Source organism: Oncorhynchus kisutch, linkage group LG24 (genome assembly GCF_002021735.2).
Source record: "Oncorhynchus kisutch isolate 150728-3 linkage group LG24, Okis_V2, whole genome shotgun sequence".
In the NCBI taxonomy this organism is placed as follows: domain Eukaryota; kingdom Metazoa; phylum Chordata; class Actinopteri; order Salmoniformes; family Salmonidae; genus Oncorhynchus; species Oncorhynchus kisutch.
The window spans coordinates 21,828,342-21,852,058 of record NC_034197.2 but is presented as its reverse complement, the minus strand read 5'-3'; the positions used below and the strand labels follow the sequence as shown (position 1 = coordinate 21,852,058).

The window sequence follows — 23,717 nt, the reverse complement described above, 5'->3', positions numbered from 1 at the left end:
CATAATATACAGCCTGGCAGTATGTATTGGCTACAGAAAACAGTAGCTGGAACCTTGCCTGGGCTTAGACCTGATACAGGTGGTTAGCTACAGTAGTAGTAACCTTTAACTTCCAGTACTCCACATCTAATGGAAATGTCACCACTGTCCCCAGGATGGTAGTGTTATTCCTTAACAAATGGTTCACTCCACTTTTCAACCCATTTCCCATGGATAGAAGGTTGTCTGTAAACCATGCTACTCACTGTGGCCACTGGTGTAGTGCTGGACCTTGTCGGTGTATTCAGATTCTGTTCTCTCAGAGCTTCTTCGATTGCAGACGATGACCAATACGACGACAGCGATGATTAAGACCACACCTGCAGCAGCTGAGCCAATGATGAGGGGGAGCTTCTCCTGAAAGCTGGACTTGTACTCCTCTGCAAATACACAACAAAACAAACCCATTCCTCATATTAACGTCTACAAGGTTGGCCTACTCTGTAATGTTGAACTTTTGGGACTATACCATATACTCGGCAATGTAATTCAAAAGTGTTTGAAAAACACTGGTTCGAATGGCGTACCTTCGGTCATGGTCTGGAAGTACATCTTTCCGCTGAAGCGTCCAAATCCGGCCACTGTTCGAGCCCGTACCTGGAAGACGTATATAGCTCCGGGCTTCAGGCCACGGATGACTGCTGTGTTAGTCTGACTGCGCACCACCGATGAGTTCCACTCCGCCATGCTCTGGAACACACAGACACACACACAGAGGGTGTAAGACTGGATCGGCTCACTGTTTGAATTACAGCAGTAAAACCTGTCAACTGACTTCACCTTATCATAGTACTGCAGCTCATAGTCCAGTATGAGGCCGTTGGGCTGGTCCGGTTGGGACCAGGAGAGAGTGATGCTGTCAGGTGTCCGGCTCACCTGGTGCATAATCGACACGGCTGATGGTGCTGTGAGTGAGTGAGTGAGTGAGAGAGAGAGAGAGAGAGAGAGAGAGAGAGAGAGAGAGAGAGAGAGAGAGAGAGAGAGAGAGAGAGAGAGAGAGAGAGAGAGAGAGAGAGAGAGAGAAGGGTTAAGGTTAGTGACATTACTACAACACTAGGAAGAAGCTTTCAAATCCCCTGGTAATCAAGAACAAGACTAATGATGCAGCAAGGAACAAAAGAGCCAGGAGCATCGGAGATGGTTTATTGAGTATTATTACAGTCACCCATTCACTGAAAATACTAATCGTAATAATGTATTTGTTTTCACTCTGGTGTGTGAAATATTCACTTTGCCGGCAAAGACACACACACACACAAGGTATTTCCTAATGAGGGCTTAATTAGGGCATGTTTATGTAACATTAGTGCTTTCGGTTATACCCTGTAAAAACACTGGGGCTCATGGGAACCTGAGTTTGCTCTTTTCACAGTCCCATCCCAGACAGTAATTAGGACTGACATCTAGTGCAGTGGAGAAAAGACTACAGTGTTAAGGGCAGAGAGTAGAAAGTGTATAGCCTGGCCCTAATACCAACACTACCTAACACCCAGTCCATTTGAAATTTGAACCTCAACAAATAACGCTGTAAATCATGTCTGAATACTGCATTTCAAGTGCCCTAAATGCAATTGAACTCACTCAATACTAATAAGGGTCACACATATGTCACTAAATTTTTCAGGCAGACATCATAAACATTGCTTAGGCATCCTTACACAGACATTGTTCATTGGTACTACATGACATACAGGTTTACTTATACAGATCTTGCCATTGCAAAATACCGTCAAAATATCTAAACCCATATTAGGTGTAATATTTCCTGTGCCTCTCCTTATCAGACTGAACACACTCCGGATAATATCTCTTCACTGAACTTCACACTGGAACGCAGTACTTTGAGAGGAGAGTGAATGAATGGCTGTCTCCCTTACCGGCCTGGTTGGTGGTGATGTTGACTGAGGAGTAGTGTGGTGAGTAGGGGCTCTGGTCGGAGACCCCGTTGACCGCTTGGATCTCAAAGGTGTACTGCGTGTGGGCCAGCAGGTCACTGATGTGGACGCTGGTTTCCGTCAGGCCCAGTTGACGAGGGATGAACTGGACGTTGTCCCCGCAGCGTGTACAGCCTCCCCGGCCCCCTCCACAGCTCTTACAGATGATGTTGTAGACCACGTCCTCGCGGCCCCCGCCATCGCGTGGCGTGCTCCACTCCAACCTCAGGGACGTCTCGTTCACGATCGAGATTACACTCTGGGGCGCGGAGGGGATGGCTGTCAGAGGAGAGGGGGGAGATAAAGAAGAGTTCAGGGAGGATCAGTGATGATGAGGTTTATACTCCAGACAGTGGTCATAAGGAGCTACAGGGGATTCAGGGTCTGATTCCAACCCAACCCACACCCTGTACTATAGCTCTCCACCCTGTACTATAGCTCTCCAGCATCAGGGTTGTTGACCGCTGGTTAACTCTGTAATAAATGAACTCTGTGTGGTTAAAGTAGTATACAGTAGGTCACAAAACTAGTCTCCACATTTCAATAATCGGACACCATTTTTTTTGTGTTTGTTCTTTTATAAACAATACAAAACATATACATGCAAACATCTACTACATCACTCCTGCCCAGACCCACTAGCCCCCCCCCCCCCATCTCTAGTGCATGTATCACTTCCCAACCACATGGCCTGAAACTGCATTTTGCTTCTCTCTGCAGCCCACACACTTTTAATATTTAAATAATAAATCATGTGATTTTTCCTTTGTGATAATGATGGCCCATTGACAGATTTCCAAGCTTTTAGCATATGTTTTTTCAAGATGAGTGATGAGAAGAGAATGGTCCAACCCATCCTGTATGTCATTAGACCCCAATATGACATGTCTTACAATATGCAGACAGACGGAATAAAAGGTTACATTGTTAATACTTCTGACAGCCAACTTTCTAGCTCCGCCCACAACTTCCGGACTTTCTAGCATTCCCAGAAAGCATGGGTTATTGAGTCATCATTCGTGTTACACTTAAGACATGACTCTGTCATTGTGCTGCAGCATTTGTGAATTTTGTCTCTTGTATAATAAATTCAATACATTAGTTTATACTGGATTAAGCGTATATTTTCGTTAACTTTCCCTCCATCTTGTGCCAACATCAGTTGTTTTTTAGTCTTGGTTCCAAATGTTTGTATTTTTTTCTAAGAGACAGTCGGTTGGATATGCTCTCTGCAAGGTTGTATATATCATATGAAGTTATTTTTCTGACTCAAATAAGATTACCTCAAGGTTGCTCTGATGTCCAAAATATTTCAAATAGAAATGTTGTGATATGTAACTTTTATTCAGACACTAAATTCATTTGCATGAGCTCCATTCACGTCCATCAGGCTTCTGATCAACTTTTCTATAGAAGGAAGAGAGAGCGATGAAAAGAGCAGTGTGGTAGTTAACTAGCGTCCTGGTGGAATCTGAGAGACACAATGAATGCCCCTGCATGCTCATTTCTGCCTCTTCAATTAGAGAGAGACCGCTGAGGGCCATATCTCCATTGTGGCCCTGGCTACATCCCAAATGACACCCTATTGCCTTTTTTTGTGCACTACTTTTCACCAGGGCCCATAGGGTGTCCATAGGGCTCTGGTCAAAAGTAGTGCACTATAAAAGCAAAAGGGTGCCATTTGTGACCGAGACCCCATTTTCACATTCAAAACAGCTGCCCCCTTCATAATGGAAGGGCTTATGCAAATCTCTCAGGATATTTTCTCTGAGGTCCTTGTCGGACTGGTGCACCAATGGAAGAGAATGGAAGGGACATTCCAACAGTTCAGTGCTGTTGGAATGAAACATAACCCTTGTTTCGCCCTTGGGCGCCTAGAAGAATGTATGACTTTGGTATTTTTTATGTGAAAATGTATGAGTGGAGCTGGAGTCTTGGTACAAAAGTGAAAGTTGAAAAGATTTGGCTTAAGGTTAGCACTTTTGTTTGTGCTCATTGCATTATGCACAACATACAGTATATCAGAATCATTCTGTTTTCGCTAGACAGGTGCATTTTTTATAGTGAATGCCACATAAGGCCTGCATTTACATTATTAGGGTTGAGCTGATGGATTCTGTTAGTAAATTCATAGACAAAATGAAAACTCAATTCAACAATTGATAATGGCCCATAATGTCCTGGGAGCATTTGTCAATTAATTATTTAAAATGTGAATTTTTATGCAATTCTTATATACACAAAAGCCTACTAAATAGACTGCTGTATGATAATCTCTACTGTGTCTTTCCTTAACACTGTGTAGTACCACCCATGGAGAGTATGTGGAACTGTAAGGACTAGAAACCTACTGGTGCAGGGTATCTGCGGGGGATCCGAGTCGCTGCGGTAGTACCCGTTGCGGCACACACAGTTGGTGGCCCCCTCGTTGGTGGTGCGACTGTTGATGGGACACTGGAGACACAGGTGGTCCCCCTGGGAAGACTTAAAGAACCCCGAGCCACACGCTGCAGATGAGAGAGAGTGAGGGAGAGGGGAAGACAGAGGGAGTTAGAGAGAGAGAGAGAGTTTATGAATGAACTTATTATACTAAAGTGACATAAAATGGCATACTCCAGACATCTTACAACATGACAGCTTGAGAGGAAAAAGGGTACAGAGTCGATAGAAAGACACATTTCCAGACATATAATAAAATATTGGTCTTGAAATGCACAGACATAATACGCTTTGGCATGTCCTTCTTCATATGGTTAATAAAATATACCTTCCAGGAGTCTGAGGCTTGTTGCTATTCAGGTTTTTGTCTCATGGCATTTTAAACTCTGGAAGAACAGAGTGAGGCGTAGTCAAAGAGACTTTGATATCTGGAGGTCTGGAATTGAATGGTTATACATATTCTACAACTGTGTTGAAGTAGGGTTTAAAGAGAGAGAATGGGATCAGTAGCAAATCTTATTGGGATCGGTAGCAGAATATTACCACCATAGGAGGCTACTACTCTGAGGCTACTACTCTCCATCAATATTCTCCTCCATGATTTCCCACAATGTCTCACTGTACACTTGTAGTTTGTGTAGAACCCTTTGTTCCAAACAGCACATACTGCTAACCAATATCCTACAAAAACCATGGAGTGTGTCATCTGAAACAGGGGTAAGTGACGTGAAATACCATCTTTTATGTTTTATTTTATTTAACCTTTATTTAACTAGGCAAGTCAGTTGGCCATCCCCAGCTTCCAATTGGCTCATTCATCCCCCCTCCATTCCCCTGTAACTACAGTACTTCACAGATTGTTTCTGTAAATCAGAATGTGTTCTCAGTCTACTTACCTGGTAAAATAAGGGTAAAATAAATGTGTAAAGGTTACTACAGCCTCCAGCTTTGCAAGCTAATCCAATCAAGATGGTGTGAAAGTAATTAGATCCCTGGCTGGCACTTCCTCAACTTTCTGTATTTGTCCCAAATTGCACCTTATTCCCTATATAGTACACTACTTTTGACCAGGGCCCATAGGGCTCTAGTCAAGAGTAGTGCACTATAAAGGAATAGGGTGCCACTTGGGACACATCCTCTGACTGTCTGACACTGGCAGAGACGTGGTAGTCTATCCCAGCCCTCTCTGGGGTGCATTTATCCAGTCTGTGTCTTGCCAGTGAGAACAAATATATACAGTAGTATATTTATTATACCCACTATTACCACATTATTCTCTTGTATTGAAAGAGTGTTTGTCTCTTTTAAAACATGTTTCATCTTATTGAATTCATTTAGGTTTTGTCTTATTTCCCAAGAGGTCCAAACACTCCCTAACAAACCCACTGGGCACAGACGTCAGTTCAACGTCGAGTTTCGATTTACATTTGGTTGAATTCTCCACTAACGTTAATTCAATATGAAAGAAAAGAAAATCGCCCTGTCATTGTATTTAGGTTTAAAGTTCCTTAAGTTGATGACTTTTTCCAATCAGTTTTCCAAGTTGATTCAACGTCCTCACATTGAATTTTGTTGTTGAAATTACATGGAAACATGGTTGATTCAACCAGTTTCTGCCCAGTGGGAGGTATCTCACATCATCCCTCTTTGAATAACTGTCCTGTCTTCCACTTCCACAATGAGAAGCTCTAGGAATCCTAGGCGGTCAAAGGACAGCCAGTGTGACGAGACAAAAGGAAGAGTCTGTTGGCAGAGGGTCCAGGGAACCCCCATGGCTAGCCCCAGATAGAGAGGAGGACTGAAGGGGGAGAAAAAGGAGAGGGGATTGACAGTTCTATGACAGAGAGTCATTCAATAAAGGAAGAAAGTTGCACACTCAAATATAGTATGGACCAATGTCATCCCAGCCCCTGGATCTTGGGTCCTAGATCCTACCACCATAGAAATATAATTACTAGAATGGGTTTCCCCTTTGAAGTCACTGAGGGTGCATTCAAATGACAGTGGTCTCAGGTGTTTTTCCCATTCTACTCATTCTATTTCTATGAAATTCTATTTATACCACAACACCACCCTCCAGAGATAAATGTGTTATGAATCCTACAGTACAGTAATGAATAGCAAACTAAAGGCTAAATAACAGCCATCATTAAATCTTGTGGAGAGCTATTGACATATCTGAAATGGGTCATCTGAGGCTTGTGGTGGAACATTGATTTTGCCTGTTAGAAATGGATGAGCGTACCGTATCACCAAGCATTCATAGCTCTCTATCAAATTCATTTCAGATACTGTAAAATATGGATAGAAGTGGAGGGGGCTCAACCAACAACTCTGAGGTGCAACCAAATGTTGTATCATCCACTTCTCATATCCCTCCCTGCTGCTCCCCCTATGGACATTCCCTCTCGGACATTCTAAGAATTTCACTGTACCCTGCATTTACAAATACCCTGTGCATGTGAATACTAAACAAATAAACTCATCTAATATAATAAAATACAAATCAAAGAAATGGTACAATGCTTGCTCACCATTAAAAACATATCATTTTATTTAAATCTGTAATCCTTAATGGTGAAACAGCCACGCCCGTTTGCGATATTGCAAAGACAAAGAAGTTCGTGCAAACACCAGACATTATCGCACGCGCAATAGAAGAGCACAATATGTACTGCATTTTTTTTTACCATGCTGCGAGATGCTCCTTTAATGGTGAAGTACTCTGAAATACAATGGTATTGTAAAATAATAATTAAATAATGTGTCTTAATGGCTCGATCAGAACTAGGGCTGTGGCGGTCATGAAATTTTGTCAGCCAATGATTGTCAAGCAAATAACTGCCAGTCTCACTATAATTTACCGTTAATTAACATAAACACATTTAGCATCTCCTGGCTTCCACACACAGTCTACAAGCCACCGATGCAGACCTTTGGAACATTTACATTTTAAAAAGTCTAATAAATCCATGTAATACAGCCTACGCATTACAATAAATCCATGTAATACAGCCTACACCATTACAATAAATCCATGTAATACAGCCTACACCATTACAATAAATCCATGTAATACAGCCTACACCATTACAATAAATCCATGTAATACAGCCTACACCATTACAATAAATCCATATAATACAGCCTACACCATTACAATAAATCCATATAATACAGCCTACACCATTACAATAAATCCATGTAATACAGCCTACACCATTACAATAAATCCATGTAATACAGCCTACACCATTACAATAAATCCATGTAATACAGCCTACACCATTACAATAAATCCATGTAATACAGCCTACACCATTACAATAAATCCATATAATACAGCCTACACCATTACAATAAATCCATATAATACAGCCTACACCATTACAATAAATCCATGTAATACAGCCTACACCATTACAATAAATCCATATAATACAGCCTACACCATTACAATAAATCCATGTAATACAGCCTACACCATTACAATAAATCCATATAATACAGCCTACACCATTATAATAAATCCATATAATACAGCCTACACCATTACAATAAATCCATGTAATACAGCCTACACCATTACAATAAATCCATATAATACAGCCTACACCATTACAATAAATCCATATAATACAGCCTACACCATTACAATAAATCCATGTAATACAGCCTACACCATTACAATAAATCCATGTAATACAGCCTACACCATTACAATAAATCCATGTAATACAGCCTACACCATTACAATAAATCCATATAATACAGCCTACACCATTACAATAAATCCATGTAATACAGCCTACACCATTACAATAAATCCATGTAATACAGCCTACACCATTACAATAAATCCATGTAATACAGCCTACACCATTACAATAAATCCATGTAATACAGCCTACACCATTACAATAAATCCATTACTTATTTTAAACAGGTCTAAAGAAACATGTTATGAAGAAAATGTATATTTCAGAAGAACAGAATAGCATACTTTGAGTTGTCCTTATATTAGGTCCTGATCTGGCTCTGCCAAATGGATGTGGGCTACACTAGTTCATTTAGCAGTTCTATGGCATTATATTATATTATTTTATCCAATTCCGAGGTGCATATTGAAGATATTGGAAAAACTATCCACATTTAATTTCCGTCAGCCAACAAGATGAGTAGGCCTAACGAACAACAAAAGCACTAGCCTATGTCAATCTACTATCCCCAATTGTACAAAAGTTGACCTATTGTATTTTGGGAGAGAAATACATATTCCACCGTCCATAGTCAGATGCAATAGATCCCAAATGAATACAACCACTAGCATAAAAAAAAACTGTTTTAAGCATTTAAGCAATGTACCTGGTGAAACAGATGAGAACGTTTAGCTTAAAATGTTGATCAACTATTAGGCTATTTCTTCACATTATAAGTGCAGCAACGCACACACGGCAGTAGGCTATATGCTCGTATGTTCCAGTAGCAGGAAAACACCATTCTCAAAAGTGACCACAAATGTGATTATGCATATAGTGCTTTTATTATAAAGGTGCATTTTATGGTGAAATGATCTTCCCCAAACTTGAAACTCACTTGCTGTGTATGTATGCCAGTTAGGCTCTACAGCCATTGTAAAGCAGATTAATGTGCTTCATTTTAAGAAGTTACTTGGCCACTTTAATTCTGATACATATTTTATCTAAATATTTTGGCTGCAGCATACCACTGCTGGCTTGCTTCTGAAGCTAAGAAGGGTTGGTCCCTGGATGGGAGACCAGATGCTGCTCGAAGTGGTGTTGGAGGGCCAGTAGGAGGCACCCTTTCCTCTGGTCTAAAAACAATATCCCAATTCCACAGGGCAGTGATTGGGGACATTGCCCTGTGTAGGGTGCTGTCTTTCGGATGGGACGTTAAACAGGTGTCCTGACTCTCTGTGGTCACTAAAGATCCCATGGCACTTATCGTAAGAGTAGGGGTGTTAACCCTGGTGTACTGGATAAATTCCCAAGCTGTCCCTCATACCATCACGGTCACCTAATCATCCCCAGCTCCTCTGTAACTATTCCCCAGGTTGTTGCTGTAAATGAGAATGTTCTCAGTCAACTTACCTGGTAAAATAAGGGATACATTTGAGTATTTTTTTTAAAGGCTACATGAGGTGTGTGACTATGATTTGCAAAAAAAGCGTGCTGTTTTCCATTAAGCTGGGCATCATTCACAAGTGATAGGCTAATATTATCACACTATTCTAAATGTAATCTTGTTTTTACATATACTAAATAATATATGTGTGAAATTTGTTTAGATATTATTATTTTTTTTTTCACCTTTATTTAACCAGTTAGGCAAGTTGAGAACAAGTTCTCATTTACAATTGCGACCTGGCCAAGATAAAGCAAAGCAGTTCGACAGATACAACGACACAGAGTTACACATGGAGTAAAACAAACATACAGTCAATAATACAGTGTAAACAAGTCTATATACGATGTGAGCAAATGAGGTGAGAAGGGAGGTAAAGGCAAAAAAAGGCCATGGTGGCGAAGTAAATACAATATAGCAAGTAAAATACTGGAATGGTAGATTTGCAATGGAAGAATGTGCAAAGTAGAAATAAAAATAATGGGGTGCAAAGGAGCAAAATAAATAAATTAATTAAATACAGTAGGGAAAGAGGAAAAATGACATGTCTATACACTTAAATAGCAAATGGAGGATGCTTTTCCTCCAGGTAGGCTCTACTCGTGTTGTAAAGAGAAGCAATGTGCTTAATATTAGAAAAGTTGAGAAATAAATATAGTAGGCCTAGCCTATAGAAAGCTGATGGGATCCTCCTCTTTTTAATTAAGGCCATCACTCTGTATTCTCACACAATTGCATCGCCTATAGAAATGTTGAGCAATGGGCTATCAAGTGTTTGATTAGATTTTCGATTACAGGGACAATAGAGAGCGGGGTACCAGGGAAGTTGGTAAGTTCGGTAGGCTACTAATGACCATCAGCAGCATCAGAGCTTGGAGAAGCCTAATTACCGTGACTAAACGGTCACGTGGAATTTGACTGCCGTCATGACACGTGACCGCCGGTGGGGCGGTAATACGGTCACCGTAACAGCCCTAATCAGAACCTTACTGCTTATCGGCGCGCACACACACACACACACACACACACACACACGCGCACACGCGCACACACACGCACACACACACAAAAAGCAGTTTCATATACGGCTGTGAATAGAGCAGTCTTTAACATCAAGCTGATTGTACTTTTATGGCTCAGCAGTTTCATGCCCTGAGTAAAGAAATAAGTAGTGTTAACTGTCCATTCAGGGAACACCTCTTCCATTTTTCATATATCTATTCATCTGTGTTTGCCTTTATTATTTCAATATTCTCCCGGTCGCCTGAAATACCGGTCTCAAGAGGTGATTTTCCTGCTTCCTTTGTCACCTGTAATAAGAACCCATTTCTTTTTGCTGTTATTTGCTGTTATTGTTTTTTTAGATCTCTTGGTCTTACTAGTGTACTGTGGTGTGAGTGAGTCTGTGTGTGTCTGCGCACGCCTGTAAGTGTGTATGTGTATTGATGCATGTGTACATTGTGTACAGTGTGTGTGTGTGTGTGTGTGTCCAGGTGTGTACACTAGCGGGTGAGTGATCCGTAAATGTGTGACCACGAGAACAGTGTCAAATCATATTAGACATAGAAACAGAGGCGTTGGCATTCCCACTGACGTAAGGTGTGGCGAGTAGGTGTTAAAACATGGTTCCCTTCAAAACATGAGAAAATAGAGCATCAATTCAGAGTAATGAAAGCTATTTACATGGGCTAAATAGTCAAACAGACAAATCACATACACTACAGTGCATAAAGTAAACCAAAGTATTGTATTATACTGTATGGTGTAAATGAAATATGACATGATCATTATGGAGGCAATACACCATCCATCCATAAAGAACCAGAGGAACCAGAGGAAGGTTCAATGAGTATGTTAGTGACTGACTCACAGTGGTGGAAAAAGTACTCAATTGTCATACTTGAATAAAAGTAAAGACACCTTAATAAAAAATGACTCAAGTAAAAGTCACCCAGTAAAATACTACTTGAGTAAAAGTCTAAAGGTATTTGGTTATAAATATACTTAATATACTCAAAAGTAAATGGAATTGCTAAAATTATTTTTATTTATTTATTGTTATTGACAGATAGCCACCATGGGCACACTCTGACAGGTTTCTGGGCACGATAGAATCGATTCAAGATGTATAAATTCAACATGAGCAATTCAACATGAGCATTGTTAAGAGCTAGTAACATTAGCATTGTTAAGAGATTTACAAACAAATAATTTGTGTTTCGTGAGTCTGCCAGATCAGAGGCAGTAGGGATGACCAGGGATGTTCTCTTGATAAATGTGTGAATTGGACCATTTTCCTGTCATTCACAATGTAGTACTTTCAGGTGTCAGGGAAAATGTATGGAGTAAAAAGTACATTATTTTCTTTAGGAATGTAGTTAAGTAAAAGTAAAAATAGGCAAAAATATAAATAGTAAAGTAAAGTACAGATACCTTAAAAAAACAACTTACTTTGTATTTTTTACTTAACTGCTTTACACCACTGCTGACTCATTGGAGTCCACAGCTGCCACAAAAACGCTGGTTACTGTGGTGAAACCTACAAAATACTCTCACTCTCTTTACTGGGAAACTACGCAAAAGTCAGAGTCCCTTTGAAAGCTTGTTCATTTGATTTTATCTAACTTAATGTATTGTGATCAACCCTCCCATGTAACTATCAATATTCTGTTAAGTTTGAGCATCATTTATGATAATCACTCTATAAGTATTATCATTATGATGATGTTTTTGATGTTGTAATGACTGTCATTATCACTTCAATGGCTTTATGTGCTGTGGGTGTGAGTGCCCCTCCGCTCCCTTCAATGTGGTTTTGGCAGCACCTATCTGAGCAGGTGTTAGTTGATGTGCGAGAGCACTGAGCACACTGTCATTTACTGACACTGTTACACAAGGACATCCCACTTCTCTGCGTGGCTATTCCCAGCCATGCTACATTAATTAGCCTATATGGTCAACGACGTCCATAAACCTTTGACTTTTGGTAGGTGAGGGTGTGTAATTATCGGGTGTACATCACTTCATAATGAATAGGTCAACCGCAAATAATGAATGCTTTACAAATATTGAGTCCAGGGCATGTAACAGGGTGGATAAGAGAGAGAAAAAATGTTTTTTCTCTCTCTCCTTTGTCTCGTTCTGGTGCCCAACTTCTCTCATCGTGGCCCGGCAGAGAGAAAGGAGAGCCGGGAGGAAGTGATATCGCCACTGACAGGAAGTGTCTGTTCGAGGCAGATCCTTGGATAGGCAGTTGGAGCCGGAGGGACGACAGCTCCGCTCCTCGAGAAACCTTTGATCAATGAGTCTGTCGGCAATGACAACGGCACACCTGCACTCCATCAAAAGGGGTTGCCCCCAGTAACAACTGTGTGGACAGCCACCAATCAGCAGAGATTAGGTCTGGCTCTCTGTCCTATCAGGCTGTTCAGGAAATGTAGACACTGACAGGATATCTAGGCTGGAGATTCTACTGTATGTGAACTGGAAGTTAGAAAGATGAAATCGAACTAGGTTTTGAAATAGAATTGATATGGAGATATACATGCAGGTAACCTACAAATACTCTATAAGATTTTAAGTGCTTAATTAGGTATATGCCTTATGCAAATAGATGTCACTTTACAAAATATCTATAGATTGAAAAAAATGTAAGTGTTGGATTACATTATGTGATGCTACAGTAAAAAATGAAACTGAAAACACCTAAATAATCATGTTCTTTAGACACTTTCTCTTTACAAAATGAAATAATGAATGAGTCAACCTGATGTGGCATACCATTCTGGAGCAGTCAACATTTTACTTTGCCCTTATCAAGAGTTTAACAAAACAGGACATGTAGCAAAGGTCAATTTTTAAACAGTGCCTGACTTTGGTCCAGTAGCAGGTAGAGAAAAGCCAGTGCCATGCAATGTCGCTAACATTCGGAGGGGACATTCTCGTAATAGGGCGAGAAGCTGTTTGTGTTTCCCCACCGTATAGGCTATAAATAGGCCCACTTGCAAGCACACACAACACACAGTCTGCACTAATAGGCTCTGTCAGAGACGAAGAAGAGGCACTTGTATCAGAGAAGCTGATTTCAGGAGTGGCAGGGGTACTGAAAGCAATATCCCGATAGGTCACCTCCACCATTATCACTCTGTCTCCTCTACATAGCCAGCCCTGTGAATCTTTGAACACTCTGGGTAAGTCAAAACATACCGATGAAGTCAAATATATTGGCAACCAAGAAATGTACAATGCAGTGCAATGGAGCAGAATGTTCTGATTTGTCTTTTCAAAACTAGTTGAATGGCTAGTTTAATCCTGTAGACTCCTGCAATTTATCACAGATAAATTACCAGTAAATGAGAATCCCTTGCCTCCAACCACAATCATTTAAAGTTTGAATAATTTAGTCCAGGCCATTTTGGTGAATGAAAAAACTAAAGTTCAGTTAAGATTTTCTTGTTGCTGTATAGTTGAAAATCAAACAAAATACGCATGAAAGAAATAGAAGAAATAGTGAATTTTGAAGAAATAGTGAATTGTGCCAATGGTGACAATATATTGGTCACATCTGTATCAACTGTGTGTGTGAGAGAGGGGGAGGACAGAAAGACAGAGAGAGAAAAAGAGGGATGTGTGTAACTCAGTTTCTGAGGGAGTCTAATGCACCATGTTTGTAGGATTGGTGGTGAATTGAGAGGACAGTCTTTGCCCCTCATGCATTTACAGATCTCCTGACCCGTTAGTAAACACTTGGGCTTGGGAGTCTGCACTAACATAGTCTGACATTTAATTTTCAGAAAGACTTCCTTTTCAATGGCTTGCCTCAAATTACTATTTTACACCCAATAATCTGAGTGTGACAGAGCATACCATAGGAGCATATGTCTGTTGGATGGAGAAAGAGAGGGGTAAACACTACAGGGTGTTGCCATGTTGCATGTATAGAAGCAGTCATGCACATCTCTCACATAAAGCGTAGTGTACTCTTTGCAAATAACCCTACAAATGTTTTTAAAAATGTATACGGAATTTTATTGTAATTTACAATGTAAGATTTGTAAATCTGATGTTGAATGAGAGGAACCTAATTGAGCATTTTATTTACACTGGGGGCAGCAGGTGACTTCTCTCTCTGTCATTATGTTCAATGACCATTGACTTCTCTGTAGAAGCCAAAATTCATAGGACAAGATCCACTGTTGCAGGAGATAACCCTGGTTTCCCCACAGGACAGTGTAAATGCCTATGGTGTATGTAGGGCTGGGCGAAATGGCCAAAATATCATATCACAGTATTTTTCAAATGTTTGCCTGTATTTGCTGTGCTATCGCCTTTAGGATGTGGGACTGAGGAGCTGGGGTAATGCAATCTCTATTCATGTATTTCCTCCAAACATATGGCATTTCTGGTCCGAACATTGTTTACTGTATGTAAACCTGGAAGTATTCAGTGATCTCCAAAAGTATTGGGACATTAACAATCTTTTTGTTATTTTGTCTCTGTAATCCATCCAGCACTTTGGATGAAATTAGCAGCTTTAATTTGACAGTATTTTCATCCATATCGGGTGAATCGTTTAGAAATCACAGCACTTTTGTACACTGTCCCCCAATTTTAGGGGACCAAACCGATTGGGACAAATTCACTTATATGTGTATTAAAATAGTCTAAAGTTGAGTATTTGTTCCTATATCCTAGCACGCATGTTGGATGCATTTGCTGCTTGTTTTGGTTGTGTTTCAGATTATTTTGTGCCCAATGGAAATGAATGAAAATCACCCTCAAATTAAAGATGAGAGTCTGCACTTTAACCTCATAGTCATTGTATCATATCAAATCCAAAGTGCTGGCGTACAGAGCCAAAACAAAAACACAATGTTTCACTGTCCCAATACTTTTGGAGCTCACTGTAGGTTATTAATATATGAGTCGGCTATGGACTATATATAAAAGCTAAGTATGATGGTGCCTGGTGATATGAAGTCTCTGTTTTCATTCAATTGTCATACGAGGCCTGCCATGTCAAATTACAATCACAAATAATGACTTCCTAAAGGACTAAACGAAATGTCACTGGGTATCACTGGGTGTAACAATATGACTAAAGTGCAGTGATACCACTGGCTACCCCTGGCTATTTAAGTGCTCCTCCCCCCAAAGATACAAACCATCACACCATGAAACATAGCAGAATGGGTCGTCAAGGGCTTCATTAGCAGTGCTTGATATTTCTAATCAAATGACCAGGGACACATGAAAATGAGCCCTCCCATGCTCATAATTAGTATATTATGGCCACCATTAAAGCAGGGAATTATAGGGGATTATTGTAGGGGGAAATGAGTGAGACATACTGCTGCCGCATGGCAGCTGAGGATGTTAGCCATCTCCATCCATCAGTTCCCCCCATTTAGATTCTGTCAATGGCAGCAGGGAGGGTGCTGCCAAAAGTCTCTCTTCATTCTTACTCCCCACTCGTTCAGTGGAATCATATCCGCCGGTACAGAGGAAAAAAAAGAGGAGTAACAATTGTCTGTTGTCTAGACGTGTCTAACGGTGTGTGTGTGTGACAGTGGTGCAGTGGAGAATAAACACATAAACACTGGTTACGCACCTTTTTATTTTGCCTGAGTGTTAACCCACTTTTATTGAAAGTATAGGGAGTGGTACTTTACTCACCATGAACGGCGATCAGCGTTTACACACCAATTTTTTTAACACTGCATCACTGGTGTGTGTGTGTGTGTGTGTGTGTGTGTGTGTGTGTGTGTGTGTGTGTGTGTGTGTGTGTGTGTGTGTGTGTGTGTGTGTGTGTGTGTGTGTGTGTGTGTGAGTAGGACATTTTCCTTGTCTCTCCCTACACTAGGGGTAAGTGAAGAGACAGGGATAGTGCTTTCTTGGCATACAGTGAGATCTCTTTGAAAGTAAGGATGCAACCTGGACTCAGGTGTAGACGTAACATAGTAAATGTAAATCCGAGACACTCCAATAATAATAATGTCATAATTTACCGATCCATCCACCCTAACCAACCACCTGACTTTCGTTTTTTGCCTTAAGTAACCTTATGTAACCAATTATATTATACTGAACAAAAAAATAAACACAACACGTAAAGTGTTGGTCACATGTTTCATAGGCTGAACTGAAAGATCCTATATATTTTTCATAAGCACAAAAAGCTGATTTCTCTTTAATTTTGTGCACAAATTTGTTTACATTCCTGTTAAGTGAGCATATCTCCTTTGCCAAGATAATCCATCCACCTGACAGGTGTGGCATATGTAGAAGCTGATTAAACAGCATGATCATTCCATAGGTGCACCTTGTGCTGGGGACAATAAAAGTCCACTCTAAAATGTGTAGTTTTGTCACACAACATAATGCCACAGATGTCTCAAATGTTGAGGGAGTGTGCAATTGGCATGCAGGAATGTTCACCAGAGCTTTTGCCAGAGAATTTAATGTTCATGTTCTACCATAAGCTACCTCCAACATCGTTTTAGAGAATTTGGCAGTACGTCCAACCGGTCTCACAACCGCAGACCAAATATAACCACTCCAGCCCTCCACATCCGGCTTCTTCACCTGCGGCATCGTCTGAGACCAGCCACCCAGACAGCTGATGAAAATGAGGAGTATTTCTGTCTGTAATAAAGCCCTTTTGTGGGGAAAAACTCATTCTGATTGGTTGGCCCTGGCTCCCACTGTGGGAGTGGTCTATGCACTCCCAGGCTCACCCATGGCTGCGCCCCTGCCCAGTCATGTGAAATCCATAGATTCAGCCTAATGAATTTATTTCAATGGACTGATTTCATTATATGAACTGTAACTCAGTAACATTTTTTTAAATTATTGCATGTTGAGTTTATATTTTTGTTCAGTATAATTTGAGTATGCAGGATTACATTTACTATGTCACTTCCAGTCTATGAGACCAGGCTGGCTGGGACACAGGTCTACGGTTTAAAGACCTAATTACCATCAACACTCTACCCTTTACAGTACGTTCTTGATCCATCTTTCCGGGCATTAATTTCATTCCCCTAGTAATACTTCTGTAGTTAGTAAACCAAAGTCCTTATGTCCATGACACTTTATGTCTCTATCCTCTGGTTTATCATTAGTCTCACAAGTAAACATAATGATTACTTCTATATGGGAGGAACTTGGAAAACATAAAAGTGAGACCACAACAATATCTCTCTCCTTCTCATTCTGCAACATGTGTAGACCCTAAGGCCAAACACCCACATTAGCAGTAAACACATTATGTCAGCAGCTCTCACCTCTACACACGGTGCCATTCTCCAACGCCTCGTGCCCAGCCTTGCACATGCAGCGCCCGATGGGCACCATCCACTCCCCGTCCCCGTTACAGTAGAGCTTGATGGGCACGTCCACCTCCTCCCCGTTGTGCACACACACGCCCCGTGCTGCCACCAGAGAGGTGCTCTCCGCCCCTGACAGGGTCTCGGGGAACACAGCGCCGTTCAGGACCACGCGGGGGCACTTCCTGTAGAAGATGCGCACGGCGATGAGCGACATGCAGCCACCATAGTCCTGGAAGGCCAGATAGAAGCCTTGGCGTGACACAGGGCCAAAGCTTCGTACCTCCGTGTTGATTTTCATCACTCGGACGCCCAGATCCACCTGGGAGAAGCTCTCGTCGGCTGCGATGGTGTCGACCTTGATCCAGGGGTTTTCCATCCAGGCAGGGGACACCTTATTGGCCGTGTCTGAGTCCGTCTCGTAGTAGTAAAGGTTAAAGGTCTCCTTACAGGAGCCGGGGACACTGGGGATGGAGCTGCAGTCCCGCACCGAGAACTTCATCTCCACGTGGATGCGCTGGGCCCCTCGCCGGCTGATGTACTTGGTGCGTACCCAGTTGTTCTGGTTGTTGTCAAAGACATTGCACACCTGGTAAGTGCGGATGGTGTTCATGTTCTCGTCGTATCCACTCACCTCCTCCCACTGCCAGGGACAGATAGAGCAAGAGGTCAGTTTAACATCCATGACCAGTGAAAACAAGTCATCAGTCAACATGTTAATTTAACAGGACATTTGATTACTGGTCATTTTAATACTGGTCATTGTATTATTGTTCAAGGCAATAAAACCCCCAAAACCCATATTATGGTTATTATCACAATAAATGTGGTAACAATATGATATGAAATATAATTGAAATACATAAATCATCCAATTTGACACTTTCCAACAAGTTTCTAAGTTACAAAATCCAATTTAATAAACTGTCAGATAACATTGTTATCAGATAAGATTGCTATATTTCTGCATTTTATTTTAGACCTTTGTCTGGGCCAGACTTCACACCTCTTCAAAATTACTAACACAGTCCGTAGCAGTGGAGGCTGCTGAGGGGAGGACGGCTCTTAATAATGGCTCAGTGGAGGCTGCTGTGGGGAGGACGGTTCTTAATTATGGCTGGAACGGAGCGAATGTTACGGCATCAAACCATGTGTTTGATGTATTTGATACCATTCAACCTATTCTGTCCAGCCATTAGCACAAGCCCTCCTCCCCAATTAAGGTACCACCAACCTCCTGTGGACCGTAGATACCAAACATAAAATAGTACATTTTCATGTCAGACAATTGTCTTCCTGGGCTACATTGTTCGGAGGCTTGCACAAAGAGCTGACAGTCAGACTATTAAGCAATAAGACTCCCTTGAAGTATCACTTGGTTTGCGGCTTGACCTGCTTTCACATTGTTTATCTTCCTTACATCACACACACACTTGATAAATGATTAATTTCAGTATGACAAGAAAATCTTCCTTCAACATAATAAATAAAACAACTTTGCAATTCCTCAAACTCCCCCCTTTCCATTTGACAGTAAAGGCATCAGTAGGCAAATTTCCCCCAAATCACTTTGACTTAGAAGTTTATTTTGATTAACTCTAACGCCTACACCAGGAGGAGGTTGGAATTTATTGTCATGAATTTTGCCTTGAGGCAGCTCTACAGAGTGGTCGCTAGCTGGCACAGCCACAAAGTCATACAATTGGATTTTAAACCTAACTCTAACCTTAACCACACTGCTGACCTTAATGCCAAACCCAAACCTTAAATTAAAACCAAAAAGCACATTTTTGTTTTCATGCATTTTTACGATATAGCCAATTGTGATTTTGAAGCTGGTCCATCTACCGGAAATCACTCAGTTCTGCCTCTAGGGCAAGATTCATGACAATAAATGTCAACCTGCATTTATTTTCCTGCCTAAGACCTGATATACAGTATTACTGCCCCTAATTGTTTTCCCACAACAGTGCTGTATGAACATGGTGGTAAACAAATAGGGGAAGTATAAATTCATGATATACTGTTGTTGTTGTTGTTCTACATTGGCCTTCTCATGTTGCTGCTACTGGAGACGATCCAAAAATGGATCTGCAAAATTACTAAAAGTTTTAAAAGCTAGTAAAATGTTCTACTCACCCCCAATGCTGGATAGATAGTCCATCCCAGCTCTGCTGTTGCCGTCGTAGAGTCCATGAGTATTTCTACAGAGAAATCAAGAGGTACAAGTTCATGTACTATTAAAAAGCACAACTGCAAAACAGGGTGCCCCATACAGCAAGACACATGTTACATCTCATTGTGAAATACTGTGTGGAAAAATAGTAGTCTGTTTCTCTAGCCACAGATTCATCCATTCATCCTTCGATAGAGGGTTGTAACAGGGATACCTTCCATCCCCTCTGCTATTCGCTTGATCTCTGGATTCTTTATTTGTATACCTCTGGAGTCTTTACCTGTAAATCTCTGGAGTCTTTACCTGTAAATCTCTGGAGTCTTTACCTGTAAATCTCTGGAGTCTTTACATGTACACTACCGTTCAAAAGTTTGGGGTCATTTTGACATTTCCTTGTTTTTGAGAGAAAAGGAAAAAATGTGGCCATTAAAATAACATCAAATTGATCAGAAATACAGTGTAGACAATTTGTATTTTTATGGAATATCTACATAGGCGTACTGAGGCCCATTATCAGCAACCATCACTCCTGTGTTCCAATGGCCCATTGTGTTAGCTAATCCAAGTTTATAATTTTAAAAGGCTAATTGATCATTAGAAAACCCTTTTGCAATTATGTGAGCAGAGCTAAAAACTGTTGTTCTGATTAAAGAAGCAATAAAACGGGCATTCTTTAGGCTGGTTGAGTATCTGGAGCATCAGCATTTGTGGGTTAGATTACAGCCTCAAAAGGGCCAGAAACAAATAACTTTCTTCTGAAACTCGTCAGTCTATTCTTGTTCTGAGAAATTAAGGCTATTCCATACGAGAAATTGCCAAGAAACTGAAGATCTCGTACAGCGCTGTGTACTACTTCCTTCTGTAGAACAGTGCAAACTGGCCCTAACCAGAATAGAAAGAGGAGTGGGAGGCCCCGGTGCACAATTGAGCAAGAGGACAAGTACATTAGAGTGTCTACTTTGAGAAACAGATGCCTCACAAGTCCTCAACTGGCAGCTTCATGAAATAGTACCCGCAAAACACCAGTCTCAACGTCAACAGTGAAGAGGCGAGTCCGGGATGCTGGCCTTCTAGGGGGGGGGGCTGTCGACAGTGCAACGTATGTCTCCCTTCTCGATAGGGAATCCCCATTACCATGCTTCGCTCCAGACATGTACACAACAGAAAAAGAGAGGCGTTGAAGGGACAACAACCACCTGGTGAACCGATCGTTTGTGTCCCCCCAGGGGAGCATGGTCTGAGACCAGGGTGAAGTGGGTACCCAACAGGTAATACTTGAGTGTCTAGCGCCCACTTTACCGCTAGGCAGTCTTTCTCGACAATAGAGTACTTCTTTCTCTGGGTACAGTGCCTTGCGAAAGTATTCGGCCCCCTTGAACTTTGCGACCTTTTGCCACATTTCAGGCTTCAAACATAAAGATATAAAACTGTATTTTTCTGTGAAGAATCAACAACAAGTGGGACACAATCATGAAGTGGAACGACATTTATTGGATATTTCAAACTTTTTTAACAAATCAAAAACTGAAAAATTGGGCGTGCAAAATTATTCAGCCCCTTTACTTTCAGTGCAGCAAACTCTCTCCAGAAGTTCAGTGAGGATCTCTGAATGATCCAATGTTGACCTAAATGACTAATGATGATAAATACAATCCACCTGTGTGTAATCAAGTCTCCGTATAAATGCACCTGCACTGTGATAGTCTCAGAGGTCCGTTAAAAGCGCAGAGAGCATCATGAAGAACAAGGAACACACCAGGCAGGTCCGAGATACTGTTGTGAAGAAGTTTAAAGCCGGATTTGGATACAAAAAGATTTCCCAAGCTTTGAACATCCCAAGGAGCACTGTGCAAGCGATAATATTGAAATGGAAGGAGTATCAGACCACTGCAAATCTACCAAGACCTGGCCGTCCCTCTAAACTTTCAGCTCATACAAGGAGAAGACTGATCAGAGATGCAGCCAAGAGGCCCATGATCACTCTGGATGAACTGCAGAGATCTACAGCTGAGGTGGGAGACTCTGTCCATAGGACAACAATCAGTCGTATATTGCACAAATCTGGCCTTTATGGAAGAGTGGCAAGAAGAAAGCCATTTCTTAAAGATATCCATAAAAAGTGTCGTTTAAAGTTTGCCACAAGCCACCTGGGAGACACACCAAACATGTGGAAGAAGGTGCTCTGGTCAGATGAAACCAAAATTGAACTTTTTGGCAACAATGCAAAACGTTATGTTTGGCGTAAAAGCAACACAGCTCATCACCCTGAACACACCATCCCCACTGTCAAACATGGTGGTGGCAGCATCATGGTTTGGGCCTGCTTTTCTTCAGCAGGGACAGGGAAGATGGTTAAAATTGATGGGAAAATGGATGGAGCCAAATACAGGACCATTCTGGAAGAAAACCTGATGGAGTCTGCAAAAGACCTGAGACTGGGACGGAGATTTGTCTTCCAACAAGACAATGATCCAAAACATAAAGCAAAATCTACAATGGAATGGTTCAAAAATAAACATATCCAGGTGTTAGAATGGCCAAGTCATAGTCCAGACCTGAATCCAATCGAGAATCTGTGGAAAGAACTGAAAACTGCTGTTCACAAATGCTCTCCATCCAACCTCACTGAGCTCGAGCTGTTTTGCAAGGAGGAATGGGAAAACATTCAGTCTCTCGATGTGCAAAACTGATAGAGACATACCCCAAGTGACTTACAGCTGTAATCGCAGCAAAAGGTGGCGCTACAAAGTATTAACTTAAGGGGGCTGAATAATTTTGCACGCCCAATTTTTCAGTTTTTGATTTGTTAAAAAAGTTTGAAATATCCAATAAATGTCGTTCCACTTCATGATTGTGTCCCACTTGTTGTTGATTCTTCACAAAAAATACAGTTTTATATCTTTATGTTGAAGCCTGAAATGTGGCAAAAGGTCGCAAAGTTCAAGGGGGCCGAATACTTTCGCAAGGCACTGTATCAGCTTTCAGCTTTCGTACATGATGGGGTGCTCCTCCCCATTGTGTACCTGGGACAGGACGGCCCCTAGTCCCGTGTCACATGCGTCCATCTGGTGTTACAAGAATCGGATGGGAGCACAGCAGATCCTTTAGGCGCCTGAATGCCGCTTCGGTCTCGCCCATCCATTTCACTGTTTACGGGAGGCGGACACTGGTTAGATCGGTAAGGGGGGAGGCTATAGCCTCAAAGTTGGGGATTAACCAGCTGTAGTATCCTGCCATTCCCAGGAAGGACTTGACGTGTGTCTTGGTACATTGAACGGGCCAATCACGTACCGCATGGACCTTCCTCTCCTGGGGCTTGACGTTCCTCCTGTCCAATCAAATACCCCAGGTACTCCACCTCCTCGAAGCCTAGCTTGCATTTTGTGGGGTTCGCTGTCAATTCGGCTTGCCTGAGCACATCCAGCACCGCCTGGAGGTGTGTCAGGTGCTCTTCCCAACCTTGGCTGTAGATATCATCCAAATAGGCCACTGAGTACTGTTGGTGGGGTCGGAGGACTCGGTCCATCAGGCGCTGGAATGTGGGCGGGGGTCCGAGACCGAATGGGAGCACACGGTACTGATATAAGCTCTCCGGTATTGAAAACGCTGTCTTCTCCCAGGAGGAGGTTGCCAACGGTACCTGCCAATATCCTTTGG

The 23,717-nt window shown here is 41.6% G+C and overlaps 1 protein-coding gene across 1 annotated transcript in view; it reads right to left on the bottom strand.

The window, feature by feature from the left end:
• Positions 1-23,717, bottom strand: part of LOC109869324 (ephrin type-B receptor 2-like) — a 57,106-nt gene that overhangs the window by 8,008 nt on the left and 25,381 nt on the right. The window contains exons 2-8 of the mRNA XM_020459401.2: positions 20,024-20,088; positions 17,843-18,527; positions 4,325-4,480; positions 1,917-2,252; positions 820-944; positions 567-729; positions 246-419 (exon numbers count right to left, since the gene is read on the bottom strand). Of these exons, the coding sequence (XP_020314990.2) occupies positions 246-419; positions 567-729; positions 820-944; positions 1,917-2,252; positions 4,325-4,480; positions 17,843-18,527; positions 20,024-20,088 (1,704 nt within the window). The remainder of the gene's footprint in view (positions 1-245; positions 420-566; positions 730-819; positions 945-1,916; positions 2,253-4,324; positions 4,481-17,842; positions 18,528-20,023; positions 20,089-23,717) is intronic.